This window comes from Tenrec ecaudatus, chromosome X (assembly GCF_050624435.1).
Source record: "Tenrec ecaudatus isolate mTenEca1 chromosome X, mTenEca1.hap1, whole genome shotgun sequence".
Taxonomy (NCBI): Eukaryota; Metazoa; Chordata; class Mammalia; order Afrosoricida; family Tenrecidae; genus Tenrec; species Tenrec ecaudatus.
This window is the reverse complement of record NC_134548.1, coordinates 103791896-103815174: the sequence shown is the minus strand read 5'-3', so window position 1 is coordinate 103815174 and position 23279 is coordinate 103791896. Positions and strand designations below refer to the sequence as shown.

Genomic DNA, 23279 nt, shown 5'->3' with positions numbered 1-23279 from the left:
TCTTTTCTCAAACTCACCTAACAATTTCCCATCTCGCTCATAGTAAAAGCCAAAATCCTTACAATGACCCCCAAGTCTACACATTACTGACACGCTTTTCTTAACATTCCTGGAACATTGGCTTAAATGCCCCTCAAGGCGGACAGGCCTCCTCTGTCCATAGAGCAGCATCCATATCCACCATACCATACCTCATAACATGTATCATCACCTGTCATTATAGACATACATATTAAAATATTGGTCTGGCTATCCGTATTGAATATTAGTTCTATATTGACAAAGACCCACTGCAACTGAGTAAATGGCAACTCATAGCAGCCCTACAAGACATACTAAACTGCCATATCCAGTTGCCAAGACTCCAAGTCTTTCCCAAAGCAGTGTCTCACCTACCATGGGCCAGCTGATGGATTCTAACAACCAACCTTTCGGTTAACACTGAATGCTTAATCCACCCTATCACCAGGGGTCTTTCCATATGGACAGTGAGGTGTATTTTAGGTATGCTTTCTTCATAATATACCTAGCTGATGTGGAAAACGAAACCACATAACAAAACAACAAAGTAGTCAAGAAAAAAAACTGGGCAGATCATCTGAATAATCATTGGACCAAAGGAGATATTTAAAAGGCCATTAAGTACATGAAAAGGTGTTCAACACCATTAGCCACTGTTGCTGTTACTGTCTTATTGATTTTCAACTCATTGTGACTCACTGTGATGCAGAAAACCGCCACATATGGTTTCCTAGGCTGTGAACTTTACTGGATTGCCAGATATTTCCTCATAGAAGTAGCTGCCAACTTCTCGGATCTAACTGCCAACTTCTGAGTTAGCAGCCAAGTGCATGGCCATGGAACCACTAGGGCCTTGTTTATTAGCCATTACCAAAACATCTCACTGCCATCACATGAACTAAGATCAGCCCCTAATATGGGGTTTCTGAACGTATAAATATTTACTGAAGCAGATAGCTTAGTCTTTCTTATACGAAGAAATCCAAAACTTAGAGGACATCACACCATGGCTCATTTTCACTCCCCATTTTCTCTCAAACTACATTCACTGCCAACAGGCCGAGTTGGACTCATGGTCACCCTATGGTACAGAGTAGAATAAAACAGCCCCCTTGAAGCAGCTAGAAAAAGCAGGTGGAGTTTTCAAACCACTGGTGGTTTCAAACTGCCAACTCTTGGGGTAGCAGCCTGATGCGTATCCCACTATGCCCCCAAATCCAAATCACAATGAGATGCACTCTCAAACCCCATTAGAATCAGAAAGATTAAAAGTAATAGAAAAAATACATTTCAGAAAACAATAATAAATATGAAACAAATATGTTTCATAAATTTACAAATAAAAATTAAAAATAGGTGAGGTTGTGGAGGTACAGGAAGGCTCAGCCTCTGCAGGTAGAAACATGAAGGGTAAAAGCCACTGGAGAAAACCACTTAGCAGGTCTTCAAAAAGTCAAACATCAAATTACCACATAACCCAGGAACTCTTTGGTTCCTAAACCTAAAGTTAAAATATCTGTGATAACAAGACACACAACCACCAATATTAATTGCAGTAATTTTTTTAATTAAAAAGTAGAAACCAATAGAATATGCACCAAAAGATAAATAAATAAACACACAGAAAATACTACTGAAATGTAAAGAGAAAGAAAGTCCTTATACATGACAGAACACAAATGAAACTTGAAAACGATACTGAACCAAATAGTCACAAAAAGACAAATACCACATAATCTCATGTATACTAAACAAATACATAGACATGTTTTTAGAAAATAACCTAAGTAGGAAAGAGGGTTGTGGTTTTTGTTTGTTTGTTTTTAATGGTGCAATAGATAAACATCAATGGTGATAAAATCATCTGGGAAGAGATAGGGAGAAAAATGACAAATTTTAAGAATATCATCAGTGTCACAGTATTATACATTTAGAAATTTAATTGATGTGTTTTGTTGTATATAGTTTCATTTTAATTTTTAAAGCATGTAATGATAAGTACACTTATTGAGCTCCTTCAATTTAATATTAAACCAAGGAAATTGATTCATAACAGTGAAAAATATATTATAATGATGTGATACAAAATTGGAATAAATAGTATATATTTGACATTTGAATTATTAAGAGCCATCAACACCAATAGACAGGTCAAAGAAGACCAACTATACCTAAAAGTACTACTTTATCTGAAAAATGGTTTTTGACATAAAGATTTATATTCTTAAAATGGTAAGACTTCAAAAATCAAATCGATGGCTTTAGGGTTAAAAAGAATTTCTGAAACTATTTTTTTCCTAACCCAGCCCTAATTCTGAAACTACTTTAAGCAGTGAAATTGTAGGTCCAAGGATGTTATAGTGTCCAGATTTTTTATAGGGCTAAGCTTTCATAATTATAACAACATATTTCTCTTAGCCTGAGATTTATTTACAATATTTTCATTATATATACTTTATGTTCTCATATTTCAATTTTTGTTTTATTTCTAAGTCAGATACATTTTAATGAAAGAATTTCAAATAATTAGCTTCTGAGAATCATTAAAGTTTAAAGAAAACCACCACCACCATCAGCAAAATACATTTGCCTATTGTAAGGCAGTAACATGTAATGGTTAAGGGGTCAGGCTCACGAAAAACACAGCCTAAGCAAGAGTTGTAGCTTTATCCTTTACTAGTTCTGCATAACCTTAATTTAAGAAAATTACTTACTCTCTCCGGGACTTAGGTTCTACATCTATAAAACAGTAATAATAATAAGAATGATAGCTAGCAGTGTGTGTAGGATGTTCTTTTTATGTGGGCGATATTAAAAATCAAATGCCTTTCAGCTTATTATTATATGTTTTTAAAGATGCTTGGAAACATTTGGAGATGAAGTCTGAATTTCAAGAGCGAGAAGTGAGCTAAAGATATTAAACAATTCATGACAAGAAAACAAATAAAAACCCACAAACACTCAAAAGCATTTCTGACAAACCATAAGTACTATGTATAAAAATGGTCAACTATCATTTCTTTAAACGGTTAACTCGCATTTTTTATAAGCATCTCAAAATCAACTGAATTTAAACTATTTGCAAGGGATGCAGGTAATTATCATTTGAATCCAAGCAATAAACATTCATGAATAGTTCAATGAGTGAAAATAAATTCTAGGGATTACAGAAATCAAAAAAAGAAATGTAAAATCCCTACTTCTCACATTGTACCCAAATAAACCCCAAATTTAGTAGGAAAAAAGTACTCAAAAAACTACTAATAATTGTGTATTTCTTAGCTTTAGCTTGGAAATATTGTCGTGTTTGTGTAGCATCAACTTTAACAAAAAGGCATCTGTTTCCGTGGATTATTAACCTCCATTACGATTTTCAGGTTCCTCAGCCTTTGGTGTCCCTGTGCTACACAGTGGGCGTTATTGCTCCAGGCTTGCCATTTGACCCTCGGAGTTTTAACTTAAAGATGAGGCAGGATAGGAACGAAAGGGGAGTATTCTGATGTCCTTCTCAGACTAAACAAAATTTGAACTCCTGGAAAGTGTTTTAATATGAATTTTAAAAATCAACAATTAATAACCAATCGAAAACATGAAATATAAGGCTACCCATAAACTGTTTTCTTAAACATTTGTTGACTTCCACTCACCATAAAACTAACTATACCTGCCGGCAGTTACTATTTTGTCACTTCAGCCCCATATTGGGGAGACCTCCCTGAAGCACAAGATTCTATATAATAAAATGAGCTTGGAGGCAGGTAGACATAATTATAGTGGTGTTTTTCCTCCTTTTTTTAAGTTTAAAGCCATGCAGGGAATATAGAGGATATGACCATTTCGCCTCAGAGGATGGGACTTAGTTTGGTCTTCAGTCATAAATTTGAATGTACAAATCTCAATGTCAGTTCCCTGGCACAAAGGCAGTTTAGTGTCCCAAACAAACTCCATCTCCAGCCTCCAGTTCTGGAAGCATACTCATGCAGAGCACAGAGCTGAGGGTGGGGTGGGGTGGGGGAAGTGGAGACTCATCCAACTGCTTATTGGACTAAATCAAGTAATTACAAGACTGATAGAGAGTCAAATTCAAACACAATTGCTTTAATTTAAGGGTTACTACATTTTTTCTAAGTGCTATTATATGCATTCTAGACTATTTCTGTCCACAACTCAATTCTCTGGAAGAAATAAGTTCAACATCTCTTCTCTTGCGAGATGATTTTCCCTAGGAAAGCAAATTGTTCAATGGTAGTTCAAAATTCATGTTTATTAACACGAGAATTTTCAAAGATGCTTGATAACTCAGGCAATAGGTTTATTGTAAACTTTCAAGCTGTATTTTCACAAAATCAGTTTTGTTTTTTCTTTTGAAAGGAAGAAAAGTTAAGTCTATGTTTGCCAGGTTTTAAACAAGATTTGGTTGTTTTTTGTAAAGAATGACAAAGAGGCTATACTGAGTTTAATTTGACAATGATGTATTTGAGTAATTTTCTGTTTTGGCATATCTCTTTCGGATGCAATTAAGACAATGAGGTTTTTTATTGCTTAACTATCTGCGTGTGTATATATATCACCTATATGACACACCTATACTGTATTCTTTCCTCTAACGTAAGAAACCTCGAGCCTTGAAAAGCACCATCTTTTAGTGACTAAGTAAAGATGAGAGCTTACTATAATGGTCATTTTAAAATCCCATATAGGTAATATACTCTAATTTAATTGTCATTATAGCATATATAGAAAATTTTATTCTGAGCAACAATAACTATTAATTCTCAAGGACATTACAAAACATTTTACAACTTTTTTTAGAAAAAAAAATCACACAAAATAGTTAAGATTTATAAAAATATTTTAAGGCAACATATGGATATACTTTGATTAAACTTGGATTAATATTCGTAAAATGACTGTTTGCTTTTGCTTGCCTAATAATTAATTTGTAGTGCAAAACACCCCAAAGTATTTAGCACTGCAGACTACACAAAAACAAAACTTCATAAAACCTAGCATCTACGTACCATACAGCAACAATAAGTTCATCCAAGTGTGACGGAATTGTACTTGAAATAATCAGTGAATGTAATCTCACTTCAGTGAAAACATATTTTGAAGATGTCTCTACAAAATATGTAGTACTTATTTAAGCAGTGAGGTAATCTTACATAAAGAACCATGGGGAATGGGCTTCCATGTTGAGCTGCTACCCCCAGACCTGCACTTTGAAGCAATCTTGTGCTGGGGTCTTAAAGGCTTGAAGGTGAACAAGCGGCCATCTAGCTCAGAAGCAAAAAAGCCCACATGGAAGAAGCACACCAGCCAGTGCGATCACGAGGTGCCAAGGGACCAGGTATAAGGCATCATGCAAAAAAAAAAAGATATGTGTGTGTGTGTATGCATGTGTATATGTGTATAAACATATACCATATTAAACAAAGGAGGAAGTGCAGAGTGGAGACCCAAGGCCCAAGTGTCGGCCAATGGAGATACCCTCATAGAGGGGTTAAGGAGAGGAGATGGGTTAATTAGGGTGCGAGGTAGTACCGATGAAGAACACAGCTTTCCCCCAGATCCTGGATGCTTCCTCCCCACAACTACCATGATCCGAATTCTACCTTGCAGGGCTGGATAGGGCAGAGGCGGTACACTGGTACATATGAGGGCTGGAGACACAGGGAATCCAGGGTGGATGATACCTTCAGGACCAAGGGTGTGAGGGGCGATGCTGGGAGAGTGGAGGGTGAGTGGGTTGGAAAGGGGGAACTGATTACAAGGATCCACATGTGACCTCTTCCCTGGGAGAGGGACAGCAGAGAAGGGGGGGAGGGGAGACTCCGGTTAGGGCAAGATATGACAAAATAACGATGTATAAATTACCAAGGGCACATGAGGGAGGGGGGAGAGCGGAGGGAGGGGAAAAAAAGAGGACCTGATGCAAAGGGCTTAAGTGGAGAGCAAATGCTTTGAGAATGATTGGGGCAGGGAATGTATGGATGTGCTTTATACAATTGATGTATGTATATGTATGGATTGTGATAAGAGTTGTATGAGCCCCTAATAAAATGTAAAAAAAGAAAAAAGATGCGGCCTTCGGCAGCCATATAAACTCACAGCCCCGGAAATTCACAAGGGTACTTCTAATCGGTCCTACAGGTTTTCTTTGAACCAACATCAACTTTATTACAGTGCATTTCCACTTTGTTTTTATAATTTCACATTAAAGAAAAAAGCACTATGGTAATAAAAAAACTAAACACTTGCATGTTTAAATTAATTTACTATTGCCTTTAATACATTTGAAGCAAACCCTATCTTTAAAATATTTGATCAAGAAGTGCATTAGCAAGAAATAACAATGATAATAATGGACTAAATCCAAATGTATAAAATAACTCTTACATAAAACCATGACAACTCCAGGCCAGGTCAATTTTTTTTGTTTGTTTCCTTGCTGTCTCCCTGACTGCATTCATTTTCCATATTACAAAAACAGAAGTGTCCACATTTGTGAAAGTTAACTTTCAACTCTTCCAATATTTTTTCAATACCAAATTTATCTACTCTGGAATATTTTTACCTGCTTGGTGGTAATGCCTCCAAAAGTTCAGTCCATCTTTCCATCATCATCACCTTCTGAGTTTCAAATAGAGTCAGAACATATGCTTATAGTCCTCACATCAGATATATGAGATAATATGCATTTTTTAAAATCATTACCAATAAGTCCATTTCTTTTTTTAAAATTTTGAGGTTTACAAGCTGCTGATTTTATTTCCAAGTAATTAATTACATATGATATCATTGTACTAATCACAACAAAAAGCGAGTAAGTACTTACCTGACAGGATTGCTGGTTAAAGAAACCCTCAAGGATTCCAGACAATTCAGAAGTTTCTCATCTGCAATACCAGACCTTAATTCATGAACATATTCTTGGGAAGACAGGGTACACTCGTGCTTGCTGTTTTTCAGTCCTCCCTATAAAAGAATAATACTATTAAATAAAACAGGTTTTTAAAGAGCTTTAAAAATAAAATAATATATCTGATATATTTACTATATCAGAAAATATACACAATGCACTTATAATTATTGACTAACAAACGGAATATCTAAAATTTTGCATACTGGAACACTCCTCACCCTCAATAAAAATAAAAAATATACTGCGGATGCTTACTACCTGAAATGCATACACTATAGACTGGGACTACATAAAATATCGATAACGGAGGGTGGGGGTGGGGGAGGGGGGCTTAAACATTCTTGACATCAGGATCATCATCAACTGATCCTCCATACCTCACAGGAGGATGTTTAAAGGACCATCTGATTAATGTTCCTCATTAAGATATTTGTATTCTACAAAAGACAACATAACTCAAAGCTGCTGAAATTTCTCAGAGTACCAGCCAATTCAAGAAAAAATAAGTTAAAAGATTTGCTAAAATACAACACAAAGTGTCCAATTAGCATACCAGTTAATCAAATCAGTCCAACGCATCCCCTAGTTCCTAACTATATTACTCCATTGCTATGGATTCACTAAAAAGTCATTAAATGCAGCTATCTGCTAATGCATCTAGTGCCGACAAGTCTGCTCCAACTCATAGGGATGCTAGAGGACACGGCCACACTGTCTCACATGTTTTACAAGCCAACTCCTACATCTTTCTTCCTTGGAACAGCTGGTCGGTTCAAACTGCAGAACTTAGGGGTAGCTGTCTCGCATTGCACCACTGCACCACCAGATTTCTGTTGTTGTGGGATGCTGACTCAATTCCAACTCACAGCAACCCTATAGGATAGAATAGAACTGCCTATAGGGCTTCTGATCTTTTAATCTATCTGAGAATAACTTGTTTTTAGTTTGATGTCTAATATTATCTCACTGCCATCGAGTCAATGCAGACTAAGGGCAAACCCCCCTCGGGGGATTTGTAGCCCCACAACCAGTGCTCCTAATTTCCAGTACACCTGTAGTTATTTCTAGAATTCATTGTCTCATCCTAGTTCCATACTCTCATCTCCTTGATAAAACTATATAAATAATTTGTGGGAAATGCTAAGAATAAAGCATCAACAAATTCACTATATAAATAGCTCATACTATTGTTCTAGAAAACAGTACCATAACTGCCCCTTAACTTGGGTATAAATATATCTCCCTGACTCTAACATGAGTCTCGTTTTCTAAATTTTTGCAAATTACACTCACTTTCTCTTAAGTAAGATATTATAAAGCTCATTTGCATTTACTTTTTAAAAGCTTTTCTCACATGTTTACATGTCGTTAAATCACAAAAACGAACAAACAAAAAATCATTGTGCTGATAATGTGAAATGGATTCTCTGGGGGGTTCATATTATTTGGCTTTTTTTGGGAAGAGTTTTCAAAATAGAAATTGGCAGTCATTATTAATCCTCAAGGTTAAAAAAACATTAAATGGCAAATAACTAAAGCTGGATAATTTCTTAGAACAGGTAGGAATCTCTATTTCCCTACGGAGCTGTAGCAATGTTCACTAATGTAGCACTTAAAATACTATGGCAGAAAATCTCTTCTAGATGTGAATTTCATGTATGCTTAGTGCCTGACACAATGTCTGAAATACTGAGTCTTCATTAAAATAGTGTGTGCTTGTGGATTTTGTGTAAAGCAATTACAGAATAAGGAATACAAGTTCATACTTTTATGGCCTGGAATGTGTGTTTTCTTACTCGGGTAGGATAAATAGCAAATGTTCAGGAATCACCACCTAGATGTCACAATAAGGAAAACATCACCAGAGAATCGTTTTCATATTGATCCAGCTTATTTAAGGAGGCCTGGTGGTCCAATGGTTAAGGACTCGGCTTCTACCCAAAAGCAGTTTCACTGGGGAAAAGACCTCACAGTCAGTTCCGAAATAGACTGCAGCCTTTAGGCAGGCCAGTTCCACTCTGTCCTACAGTGCTGTTCTGAGTTCAAGCCGACTCAATAGCATACAAACACAGCAAACAAATGCATAAACATAAGATCCGTCTCAAGATTATGGATCCTCAAGAAACAATAGAAAGGAAGTCTTTGTAGCATACATATGAAAATTTTAATTATACTTTGATTTTTGCTAAATCAGGTCCGTTTGTATATTAATATCAAGTGTGTCAGTCGAGAATGGATCTATTTTCCACAAGAAAGGAATATCCTAAAAACTCACCACTCCAATTTCCTTCTCTCTAAGGTGGCTTACATTTAAAAACAAGCAATAAAGGATGCCAGGATACAGCGAGGGATATTGGAAGATTTGCCCATTGCTGGTAGGAATCCAAAATGATACAGCTAGTGTGGAAATCAGTGTGCTGCTTACTCAAAAAGTAATAATAGAATTAAGATACAATACAGAAATTCTGACTTAGAAGCAGGGAATGACTCTGAAATGCACACGTGGCTTTATTCACAATAGGCAAAAGGAAGCAGCAGCCTAAATGCCTAACAGTACACAATGGAGAAATAAAATGTTTTTATATGCGGGAGCTTTAAAAAGTTTGGGGGGGAATTCCATTCTCTATCAATACCAGTTTCCCACAAACTTTTTTAAGGTCCTTTATATAAATGAATAACAATGGTTATCAGCCAGTATAAAAGATGAAATTATCATACATACTACAATATAGATAGAGCTGGGAGGTGTTATGGTTTGTGAACTAAGTCCATCACAAAAGGATAAATAGTGTATGACCTCACCTATAGAACAAAGACAAAACATAAATGTTTAGAAAACAAAGGTTATTAGTTTATTAGCTATCGGGGGCAGGAGGGAATGGGAAAGGGGGAAGTTAGAATTAACTGTGACACGGAAATCACATAGGTTAAGGGTAGGGTTGTATTATAAATTGTGATTACTATCAATTAGTTGTACTCGGTAAAAAGTTGAACTTACAAAAGTTGTGGGTTTTTTATTTATTTACTACAGCCAAAATCCTCAAGGGATTTCCTTTTTTGATTTATAAGTTTAGCGTCATAGTTTAAAGGGGTATCCAGTTAAACTGCCTAATAACATTTTAATGCCTCTATTCTACCCACTAGTTCGCTGTGTGGTGCCTGGGTTTTAAAAGCTTGTAAGTAAACATTCAAGGCACAACAATTAGTCTCTATTAGCCTAGAATAACAAAGGAAGGAGGAGAGTCAGAAATAGGAGAGGGTTATAGATTGTGTGGCATGTACAAGAGACGAGAGATACAAGATAGTGCCTCGTTACTGTTTAACATTTTGATTAAAGATTTCTTAGAAGAATGCTGAGCATAAGAAGGAATACAGCAAAGAGAATGCCAAATTCTAAAGTACTAATGGCATTCAACTGTGAGGACTTGACAAATCCCTGAAATTACCCGCAGATAATCTTTAAAATTTAAATGAAAAAATATCCACTGAAGTCTTATTTAAACCAAATAATATTTTAGCTTGACTAGTAAATACGGTCGGCCTTGAGCATTATGCTTTTAAAAAAAACCAGCCATATACTATCAAATGGGCAACAGCAACAGGGAAGCTTAGATAGGAACCTTAGGGAACTTTGGTTGTATGTTAGTAGGGAAGGAGCATCTCAGACATGAGGGTGAGGAAAGCTACACACTTCAAATAGTACTCAGTGTCATGAAAATACCATGAAGAAATGATTGAAGTGGTCCATACTGTGCTATGTACATTTTCAAGAAAATAAATACATATATTAATAAGTCTATAAATAGATTGCATTACTGTAGCATGACCTTTGTATTTGCCCTTTTCCCTGATTTCTCTCCATTGCTGGATTCCCACCATTTCAGTCTCAGCTCATTTCAATTTTTATGTATAATGTTAGCTGTACCTAAATTGATCTTATCTAATAATGTACTTTTTTAATGTGTCTTCTTCACTGAAATATAAGACAGGAATCATGCCTGATTTTTTCATTCTCATACCCCCAGAACTTAATACAATGTCTGTCACACAGTATTTTATATATATATATATATATATATATATATATATATATATATATATATATATATCTTTAATGAAGGAAGAAATAAATATTGGACTGACCAGAGAGTTTTAATATATTGAAACTTCAAAAAGTTCAGTTTACTTTTACTTCAGAATAATATACTTTTGAGACTACCGATTACAATATGCTCTGAGAGGCTGAGGACAGGAGGAAAACAGCGACCGTGTGTGGAATATTGGGGACAACTCACACTGATGCCATCCACTGGGGTTGGAGTTGCTTCCAACTTATCAACCTTGTAATAGAGAATAGGACTGTTCTCTAGAATTTTCAAAGCAGTCAATCTTTTAGGTAGCAGATGGCATTATCTTCCTTTCTGGGGAGTCACTAAGGCGTTAATCTGGTGACATTTCAGTTAGCAGCCTCGGGGTTTGATCCGATGCAACTGCAGGTCAACTTTCAGTAATCTAAGATATCGCTGGCTGGACTCAAACCATCGCCCCGTGACTTACCTATGGTGGGGAATCTGTGACAGCCTATCTAATGAACTTCTATCTATTATATAGGAGGGAGAAACTCCTACCCTTCATTTTTTTGTGATGATTAAAAAGACATTGCAGACTAAGTGTCTAAAACAGGCTTTTTATATATATTTTCTCAGAGAAACAGCAAATTGAGTTGCCTTCTTCAAATCCCTGCCACTGCCCCCACCTCCCTGTGACTAGTCTAATCACGACCTATGAAACCATTTTCCCACTCTATTGCCCCCCCACCTGTTTAGAAACAAGTTTATACTATGTAATTCAGGATTATCTTTTGACAATGGGGGAAATGGGGAACAGAAGCAAACAATCTAATGGAACAATGCAAAACATATGATTGTGTGGAACAAAACTTTTTACCAAGATTAAAATGACTTTGCAGGTTTAACAATTTCATGCTTGAACATTATAAAAATATAATAGGTTAAGGTTTGACTAGAATTTGATGATCAGCCTATTTAATATTCTCATTACAGAAATTGAAGATCGAGTTGATTGCCCTAGTTCACGTAATTAGTGAGGTTGCTAGACTAAACCAAAAATAGTCTGATCCTCTTGTCACTCCTTTTCTCCACCATGCTTCACTTTTTCCCTAATGTTGAACACAAAAATATTCAAATATTTATTCTGAAATCCTTATTAGAAAACGTCAAAGTATTTCTGGCAGCATAATCAAATGGAGCAATATAATATTAAAGAAATCACCTAAAAACAAAACAGCCCAATAGATTAAACTAATTCTCACTATATTTAATAGGGCTGTAATACAAGAATGGTTTATTAATAACATCCTGTTCTGATACTGAACAAAGGAAACAACTAGATAATGGATGGATAATAATGGAAATTTTAATTAGCTGCTCTGTATGAGATTAATGAAAATTACCACTGTGCCCATTTGATCTTTAAAAAATAATACAAAGTTAGCAATTAGCGTACATCATGCTATTGCAAAAGTAGGTGAACAAAAAGCCTTCCTAAGTTGAAGCCATCCCTTAATTTGAAAATGATTAGGATGGAAACACTTGTCGGTGTGACTGTGCTTGTATCATTCCAAAACGGTACACAAAGAACTGAAAGGTACTTTGGGTCAGCTTAATAATCACACATTCTCTTGCCTCTGATACAGTGGTTAATATCAAAACCAGCTAAGTAATATCCTAAATAGACCCTTTTAAATTACCAGGGGAGATATCAATTCTGATTGCAGATTGACATAATGAGCATCCATTGTCATTCTTTACTGTAAATATATATTAACTTATAATCAGAGTAAAATTTCATAGTTGTAAACTGCAAAAGTATCTTTCAGAAGACACTGAGAGAATTATTGGTTCTACACAGGTATTTCCTTTGCTGCCATCTTCAAATAGGAAAAACAATGTAATTGTCATGAAACCAGTAATATCATCACTATTACTAACAGGGTTATCAACCCTAGTACAGTCAATCGGGTGTTTTTGGCTAACTTAACAAAGTGCATTTCTGCCCTATCATTACAGTTCTCTGAAAAATATAATGAGATTAACAAATCTGTAATTCTATCAACAGCAGCTTAGAGGACTGGTCTTTAAAAAACTCATATAACTTTAAAAGCATTCAGTATTGAAAAGTCACTTTCTTTATCAGCAGTTGGAGTTAAATTGGGAAGAGGACACATAAAATAAATGGTCAATCTTTGTTAATTTACCTCCTTATTCATATAGTGTTATATTTGGTGGGGTATGCTATTTGGAAAATGTTTACATCAGAAAAAGGTATCTATTGAGAAATTATTAGATTTACATAAGTAAATTAAGAGAAGAGCATTACACCAACAAATCCCACACAGAAACCAACAAACTCACTGCTATCGTGTCAATTTTGACTCGTTGCAACCCTATAGGGCACAGGGTAGGTCTGGCCCTGTGGGACTGCAGGTTTTAAAAATGAGATTATTAAATCAAAACAAAATTTCCTAAAATTTTAAAGCTGTTTACAGTGAAAATAGTCACATGAAAAATAATTTAGTGATTCCATATGGTAATGGTTAGCACTCTGGACTCTGAAAAATAATGTAGTGTAAAAGACAATATATATGACCTGTTCAAGGCCTCTAAAAGAAGACATGCATAAAATTATCGTTATACAATAATTTCATAACCTGCTATTTACCTTTGGACACACAGTACTTTAAATAAGGCATCTTCAGAAGCTGAAAGGAATATGCAAAAATAAGATAACATATTCCAAATTCTTGATTTGGGGCTGGGGGAGAATTTTATACAATAGTATACTAACCATCATAATTCTTCTGTTTATATGTGCCATATGTTTTTGCTCTAAAAAACTTTGAACAGGACTTAAGTATGATTAGCTGAAATGTACAAGTAAAGAAAAACAAAAGGCTTTTTTGCAGAAATTGCTTATTTTTTACCTATTGAAGCTTCGACTACATTATACATCAGATTATAGACAATTAGAATTTCACAAACGAATGTTTAATTTGCTTAGCATATTTACTATTAGTAATGCCAAGCACAGAAAGAAACTCTAAACATACATTTAATGTCTAAAGTTGCTCTTACTTCTGTTGTGAAACATGTATATACTATATAGGTTTTGAGAGAAGATACTGCAAATAATTATTTATATGCACAGCAATTTCTTATGTTACTGAAACAAAAAGTTGATATTTTAAAATAGAAGGTTTATTCCCAAACAGAGATTCTGAAAGCCACCATTAAAATATTTTTAGTTAAAAAATTAAAGCATTTGAGGGGGGGGTGCAAAGGGAAAAAGAGGAGCTGATCCCAAGGGCTCAATGGAAAGTAAATGTTTAGAAAAGAATGATGGCAACATATGTACTAATATGTTGGATACAACTGATATATGGATTGTAACAAGAGTTGTAAGAGCTCCCCCAAAAATCTAAATTTAAACAGATAAATGAATAAGCAGGGCTTTAGCCCTAATCAACCTAAAAAAAGAGTAAAGCTTTCCATGATATTTAAAATTTGAAAATCAAATAGATTTTGCTGATCTACATTAAATACAGTCAATGTAAAAGGTTTCTCTATCATATAAAAAGACAATATACGTGGTATACTCTATACTTAGAATTTACTCAAACTTGCCTTTAAAAAAAAAACAATGTTAAGCAACTATGGTGAATAATGGGTGAATGACAAGTAAATCAATTAAATTGCAAAACGTCTAGTCCCACCGCCCACCCACAATGCTTGATAAAGGAAATCACTATTATGTTTATATTACATTGGACTTGTCTTTACATATACCTAATAATGAAAGATAAATTTTGATGTAGCTAGAAACCCAAAGGTTCTTAATATCAAATACCAATTCAGATGGTTTTGACCTGGGAAGAAGAAAAGAATCATAGTCATTTTCAGTAACCTGCATGTAAAACTGAAGATTTTGCTTGATTATGAATGGAGGCAATACACCAGAGTAGTAAGAGCTGCACTTGCGACTTGTTCTGCAATAGCTATCACAGTCATTTCCATATCTCACCACACCTACCACATTTATAGCACATCTCAGATGGTTTATGCACACTCCTTAAAATTATCAGATGTATAACCCCTCCCCACTTCATCCTATTATTTAACAACTATTTTTCAAATAAGAACTAATAGAAAACCAAATAATTGGTTCAGAAGCCCTAAATTTACATTTATACATTCATTTCTTCAGAATTTACGGTCACTACGGGGGCTTTTAGCCTTCTCGTACATCTTTATCTTGGATATGCTCTCGTCATGGAATTATTTCTGATTTATCCAAATTAACAGGAACTTTTCAAGTGCTTCGCTCACCTAGGCTGTATGTTTTGTGGTTAACAATTTCCCACCTTTTGCTACATTAGTCACTTTAGCCAAATTTTCCATTCGAAACTATTGCTTATGACTCCGTAGCCATGTGGTGCTCAGCAGCCATATCAGAGAAGAGGCTTTCTGAGTCTAATTTTGCCATGATTTATTTTTTAACTCTATTGTGGCTCAGTTTTTCCTCATAGTTCTACTGCTGGTATCACTAACTTTCTTTATAAAAAAGATTACAATATTTTACACAAATCAAAGCACAATTCCCAATGTTTTAGCATAGCAACACAAGTACTATTTGTTATCTGAGCAAGAACAGCGCTTAGACTGCACTGTCAGACTAGTGTCTGAGGGGACACATGACACTTGACTCACTTTTTACTCAATCGGGTGTTTTCAAGACAAGTCGGATTTGCAGTTCAAAGATCTAGTAAAGTTACAAGCACCGAGCAGATTTTTTTTTGAGAACTTTACTGTTCCAGTAGTGGAACTGCCCCTCTGGTTTCTGTCGCTGTAAAACTGTAAGGGAACAGATAACTTAATCTGTCTCCCAAGGATCAATGGTGGGGTTGACTTTCTGATCTCGTGATTAACAGACCAACTTTTAACAAATAATTGGGCAAGATATTACTAAAACTTAGATTTCATGCTTTGTTTGTCTGTTTTGCTATTTTGGACAAAAAAGCTATCATATGATGAGACTACCTTACTAGCAAACAACTGGCAGAAGGCTAGAAAAACCCAAGCTCTAAAGGGCCTTCCACTTTGTTGAGCAATCTGCAAAGTACGGCACCTTCTTCAAAGGCAGGAAAATTAGATCCCAGTGGATGAATCCAACAAAAAGGGAAATTGGACAGAAGTTTCAAGAATATTCTTTACCCTTTATATTTGGATAAAAGAATTTAGTCAATACTTGACTTTCTGGGCCCCAGATCCCCTATATCCAAAATGGGAATAAAACAGTATCTACCATCAAGATGGTTATATGAAAGAATAATCCAGATATAATACTTTGTATTATATCTACTATAGGTATAATCCCTGTCATATAATAGGCACTCAATAATTTTTACTTGCAATATATTTTAATATTAAATAATATGTACTTTCTATAAAAAGTACCTAAAGAATCAAGAATATTACTAAATGATTAGTTTCTCATTACCTAAATTGCTCATACAGAGGTGAATGTTCTACTGTCAGACTTTCAGAAAGAATTCCTCCTTTAAGTAGGAAATGAGGCCACTATTGTCCAATTGTGTTCTGAGGGGCTATGCCGTTTAGGGAGAAATTTTAGGAATTGCCTCGAGAACTGGGGAGTAGATCTTAGAGGGAGAAGCTTCACAACTTCTGTTTCCCTGAAGCGAGGGTATTTACATGCTTATCTATTTATGTATTCATTTTCCTATGACGTATCATTTCCTTTGTATAAAATGTTCAAATAAAATGAACTTTTAAACCCATGAAACAATATGATCGCAAAAGTCCTACCCTTTTAAATCTATGATTTGGAGTACAATAATAGGTGCACACTAATGCAGAAGTTTTTCTTCTTTTAAGTATAAAATTTTAATTGTATTCTCTAAACAATGATTATCCAGGTTTTAACTTCCTTCTTTAAAAAGTGGAACACACAACCAAAAAAACTATAAATTATCAAGGTATTTCGGGTAACCTTTTTAATTAGATTATTTGCATTTCATATTTACAAAGTCCCTATGATATTGGCTGGAGATCGGAATCTGGAGTTAAACTAATACATAACCCCCACCATGAAACAGTTTGTATTTTTAGGGGTAGGAATGAGAGCAAACTAAGCAGCCTAGTACTAAACAACATGAGAAAGGGTATGATAGAAGTTGATATTGGGAACTGTGAGAGTTTGAATGATACACAACCTAAGTATTTGGAGGAGGAGAAGGACAGGCAAGATATAAAACATGAGTACATGTACTCCCAAGGCAAGCAGTGATATTTTAACTAGAAGGTATAGTACACAGTACGGTATAACAGAGCATGCCATGTCTAGTATTTGCTAGTATATCACTAAAGCTTACGGCTCAGGATGGATGTAAATATGTGTGCATGCACAGGAAATTAGATCTTATCTTATGGACCAGTCTTCCACACTGGGATCCTTGACCCCAGACACTATCTCTTTTGATAGCCGGGCACCATCAGCTTTCTTCACCACATTTGCTTATGCACCCATTTGTCTTCAGCGATCCTATCATGGAGGTGTGCAGTCAATGATATGATTTTTTGTTCTTTGATGCCTGGTAACTGATCCCTTTGGGACCACTCGCTCACTCAGGCTGGTGTGTTCTTCCATGTGGACTTTGTTGCTTCTGAGCTAGATGGCCGCTTGTTTATCTTCAAGCCTTTAAGACCCCAGTCACTATCTCTTTTGATAGCCGGGCACCATCAGCTTTCTTCACCACATTTACTTGTTCACACACTTTGGCTCCAGCCGTTGTGTCGGGAGAGTCAGCATCATATAGTTCCAATTTAATAAAAGAAGGTATTCATGCATTGAGGGAGTGTTTGAGTAGAAGCCTCAGCTTTCTACTGCTAAGCGGCTGCTGGTTTCAAACCACCGACCTTTCAATTTGGAGCCCAATGTGTAATCACTATACCACTTGAGGTCCTCCGCAATTAGAGGAACTATAATGATTTCCAGGTATAAGCAGTTCCACTTAGGTAAGTGAGAAATAACATTCTAGGTTTTCTTCATTTGGGCCATTGGCACAGTGGCAGAATTTTTGCCTTGCACGTGGGGAACCTGGTGCTGTAGTGGTTAAACATTGAACTGCGATCTGCAAGATCAACAGTTCCAAACCAGCAGCCAAACTATGGAAGAAAGACTGGGCTAACTGTGCTAACATTTTGCTTACTTGTGCAGAGGGTCCCTAACGCAACTAAAAGCAGTCATATTCATATACACCAACAAACTGAAGTTTCCAAAACTTGAGAAAGGTCACATTGTTAGTAAACGGTAGAACTTGGATTTGATCACTGGTCTGTAACCTTGCCGCAATATACAATACTTGCTCAAAGTGACTGCTAACAAATAAACATTCAAGATTCCCAAGGAGAATATAAAGAGTGATAATAGAAAGCCAGGTAAGCAACTCTATGCCCTTCTTACATTTACAAGCAAGCAAGAAGATGTACAGGATAGAATGACTTATAGACAAGAATGATGAGATAAAGAGGGACAGGGTATTTCAATTTGAATATAAGAAACTGAAAATTCTATTTTTACTTTATGTGAATAAGCCTCTAAAAATGTTTCAACATTTCCAGTGACCACTTATAATAATATCAGCTAGTCTATAAATTTTAAGTTGCATTCAATAAACTGACATATTTGGAATAAAGTAGCAATTTAGTGGCATATTCTTCTGATTGCTGTTTAAAAAAGGAATGATTTATTTAGGTACATATATATAAGCTCTAAGAACACATGCAGGTTGATTTTTTTTGTTTCACTTCAAAAAACTGATTTTGCCTAACAAACTCAAACATTTGTTTTATTTTCTCCACAAGTGATAGATTTATAGTTATTCAAGGGACTTTTTCCTTGAGAAACATCGGTGCTCCATGAGAACTCATTTAATTCTCAACGAGTATACAATGAATATCACAAAATACTGCATACCCAAAGCACTAGTCGAACTTGAAAGAAAACCTGCCAAGAATATTAAGCTAGTACTTGAATACGTAGCTAACAGAGGGTTAGTTAGAAGAATACAAACAGTGTTTGGTACTGTGTATCATGTTATCGTTAGGGGTCATACCAATAGAAACAGCAGTGTAATATTACCCAATATGATGCCATTATTTTTATACATTACTAACCATCTCTTTCTGTGGTAGCAGTCTTACCTCTAAAGACCTATACTGTGAATTTTGAACATAAGAGAACTCATATTTCTGTTTCTGCAAAATAATTTTAGATAAGATATTTCCTTATGGTTCACCTTCTTTAAGTTATTATAGAACCGCAAGTTCATCAGTTCGAAACAGCAACTCTTTGGGACTCTGTGGGAGAAAGACTAGGCTTTCCACTCCAGCAAAAGTTACAGTCTCAGAAACTCATAGGGGCACTTCTACTCTGTCTTATAGAGTCTCTATGAGTCAGAATTCCCTCTTGGGCAATTGAGGTGTTTGTATTTGTTTATTTGTTTTTGTTTTTGGAAAATCTGAAATACGTCATCATTCTCAAAACATTTCCTTTCTACTGGAGCCCTTGGTATCAGATGCTCATTTTTCCTCTCCCTCCCTCCCTCATGAACCCTTGATAATTTATAATGTATTATTTTGTCATGTTTTACACTGTCCGACGTTTCCCTTAACCCACTTTTCTGTTATCCGTCCCCCAGGGAGGGGATTATATGTAGATCCTTGTAATCACTTCCCCCTTTCTACCCCACCTTCCCTCCACCCTCCAGTATCGCCACTCACACCCCTGGTCCTGAGGGGTTCATCTGCCCTGGATTCCCTGGGTTTCCAGCTCCTCTCTACCAGTGGACATCCTCTGGTCCAGCCGGATTTGTAAGGTAGAATTGGGATTACAATGGCATAGGGGAGGCCGAAGCATTAAAGACCTAGAGGAAAGTTGTATGCTTCATCGTTGCTACATTGCACCCTGACAGGATCATCTCTTCCCTGAGGCCCTTCTGTAAGGGGATGTCCAGTTGCCTACAGATGGGCTTTGGGTCTCCACTTCCCACTTTCCCTCATTCATAATGATATGATATTTTGTTCTTTGATGCTTGATACATGATCCCATCCACACCTAATAATCACACAGGCTGGAGTGTGGGGGGAAGGTTCTTAAAGCAATAAAATGTCCTATCGAATATACTCTTAAAGCGGCTAAGTTTCAGAAAGCAAAAATAACTCCACAATTAAAGGGCCAAACTTGTACCAGAAAATAATTAATGTTTACAGTAAACAGCTCTTGAGGGTCAAAATAAAATCAATCTAACATATCTGCACACAGTATAACCTCTACATAAGAGAAATGTGAAAGTAGAGGATATGACGATTAGGAATATGCTTTGAGTTCTTACAAAAGTATAATGTAAATGCAAACTACTATTATTTTTACTTAAGGAAGTGATTATTTCAAAGAAACGCATAACTCCTACAGTGTATCTTGAAAACACATGACCTTCATGTGTTGCTTTTATATTGTTATCTGAACCAACAGCCAATTCGTTCAGTAAATAGGTTTTAGAAACTGGGTATACAAAACTATGTAAGACAACAGCCTCCTCAAAGCAACCCTAAAGTCAAGTTGAAGTTGATGAGAAGTTTCTGACCCAGAAATTTTATATGCGCGTATGCATACGTGTATTTATATAAGTATGTGTGCGTGCATGCACAGATGCAGTGCATATATGTGTGTGTGTGTGCATTTAGCCATTTTAAAATGCACAATTCAAGGGTTATTTTTTCATGACAGTTTCTAAATGAAGTTTGGAAACTCTTTAAATTTGTTAACTAATGCCCCTATTCACCCAAACATGGCTATTCAAAATATGATCACTTTCTAGATACGAAAAAGTAGATTAATCTGTAGAATGATGGTATCAAATCCAGAAAACAATTGTTTCAAGCAGTAAGGCTATATTGTTTTGTATTTCTTATTAAAATGCTCATTTCTTAAAAAATAAATTAAGAAAGCAAAACAGCAATACTATATTTAGGCTCACTGTGGTGTGTTTTTAACAAGAACCATTTTCCCTTTGTATATTTTTGTGTAACATGATAAATACATGTATATTTCATATAAGCTATGTGACAAAAAAAAATCCAGTATCAAGATTTCATGCAATTGGTGAAATCTTGTAGTGAATTTTACCAATAAAGGCTTCAAGTAGTAAACAAACCTGGGAATATAAAAATTTAAAAGTAGAAATATTACTTTCTACAATTCAAATAGGCTTCCTTCGGGACACAGCGTTATAGGCATATATTTAAAAGTATAACATATTGATTAGTGCAGGAGGTAGAGAAAGAATGTAGATTAAGCATCACCTGGAGTTCTATTGTCAAAAAACAAAGGAAGAAAAAGAATCTTTGTCATAAAGGGCTTCTCACATATATTTCCTTCCCTCCCCACCGGTCAAGTCCTAATACTTACCACCCCTCTCACTGATCACTCAGTGAATGAGTAGGGCCAGCTCTAGACTTTAGCCTTCAGAGTTTATAGAGCAGCTCAAGATTCTTTTCAAGATCAACACAGAAACAACCACAGTAAAACAAGTCAACAACTTTTAAATCAGAAAAGAACTTTTGGAGGAGGGAGGGCATGTAGGGGAAGGAGGGAGGCGAAAGAGGAGCTGCTGCCAGGGGCTCAAGTAGAAAGAAAATATTTTGAAAAAGATGATGATAATGTATGTAAAGATGTGTTTGACAAAATAGATATATGTATGGATAGTGATAAGAGATGTAAGAGCCCCTAATAAAATTAAAAATGAAAGAGCTTTAATTACAAGAGCAATTGAATATTAAGAAAACATCCCAGCCCAGTCAAGATCAAGTCCCTAAGCCCATATGGCCAATACCAATCTATAAATTCCTCTTCAAACTCACGAAAGCCATGCTATGACACTGAATGCAAGAAGACCACAGGCCAGTGGGTGGAATGCCTTGCAGATCCAGTGGCGGAAGAAGCACCTGAGTGCTGGTGTGGGTCTCCACGTGGCTCCTCCAGCACCAGGGATCTGGCTGTACCAGTGTTGCTCCATGTGGCTTGTCATCAAGAATGTCTTGCAGGGAGTGAGCATGTATCTGGCCTCCAGTGAGTTATTTATCTCCATGGTGCCTCCAAATGAGGTCACCACGCTCTGAGCTGGTTGAAAGGCTAACCTACAGTCCTCTACAAGTTGAAAACATATTATGTAACTAACACACACACACACACACACAAATCAACTAACATGATGTACAAGTTGTACAAAATGTTTTTTCTTAATTATTTAAAAAATATGAGTCACATTGTATAGTTTGGAAGAGCCAAACAAAAGTGCAGAGAGCCAGAGTTCTAGAGCATCGGTTTTGAACCTGTGGGTCGTGAACCCTTTGCAGGTCAAATGACCCTTTCACAGGGGTCGCCGGATTCATAGCAGTAGCAAAATGGCAGTAATAGAGAACATTGACCCCATGCTATGAGATACACAGCCCAAGGCCAACCATAAGTGGGCTTCAAAAATACCATGGAAAAGGTATCTTAAAGATAATTAAATTTTTATGAACTTTTCAAGCTTGCTCAAATTAACTATCCTTTCCATCCTTCCCTGAAAAGTACGGTCTCCATTCATACCCTACTTTGCTCCAATAGCAAGAAGCTATACAGAAAAAACTATCTCTTCAAATACTATTATGATGAAAACAAGGCAATGAAAAACTCACAAAAGCCAATAAAACTGCTATAAAATGGACACGGATGAATTCAAATAAGTTTAGTCACTTAGAAATTTCAAGGTTAATGTTTTTGCAAAACAAAGTTCTAGACTTAGTATAGAGCTACAGTGAAGATGGAAGGAATACAGTCACTGAACCAAATCAGTGGTAGTTATGTAATTTCATGTCACCTTGAAGCTATATAAAACTATAGGGGTGAAGTTTAGCCTGTCAATCTAAAGGCAGCCTGATGACTTTGCTTGGAGCTTCAACCTAGATATGTAGCTCTCTAAAGACCTGGCTCACTCTCTCTGTTTACACCTTCCTGCTTACTGACCTGAAGAGCTGCTGGAGTCCTGCTAGGTTTTTCACTAATCCAGGATCCACAAAATTTTGCACACACAGGCCTGTGAGATTCCTGCAGTCTACATCATTGATTGCACATGGCTACATGAGTCTAAAGAGGGACTTAAGGGCTTGAGTTGGACCGGGCTGAGATGTTTTCT

General features: G+C 36.0%; 1 protein-coding gene across 2 annotated transcripts in view; it reads right to left on the bottom strand.

The window, feature by feature from the left end:
* DIAPH2 (diaphanous related formin 2) overlaps positions 1–23279 on the bottom strand; it is a 925981-nt gene that overhangs the window by 738432 nt on the left and 164270 nt on the right. For both annotated transcript variants that reach the window (XM_075539526.1, XM_075539525.1), the window contains one exon: positions 6860–6999. In XM_075539526.1, coding sequence (XP_075395641.1) covers positions 6860–6999 — 140 coding nt within the window. The remainder of the gene's footprint in view (positions 1–6859; positions 7000–23279) is intronic.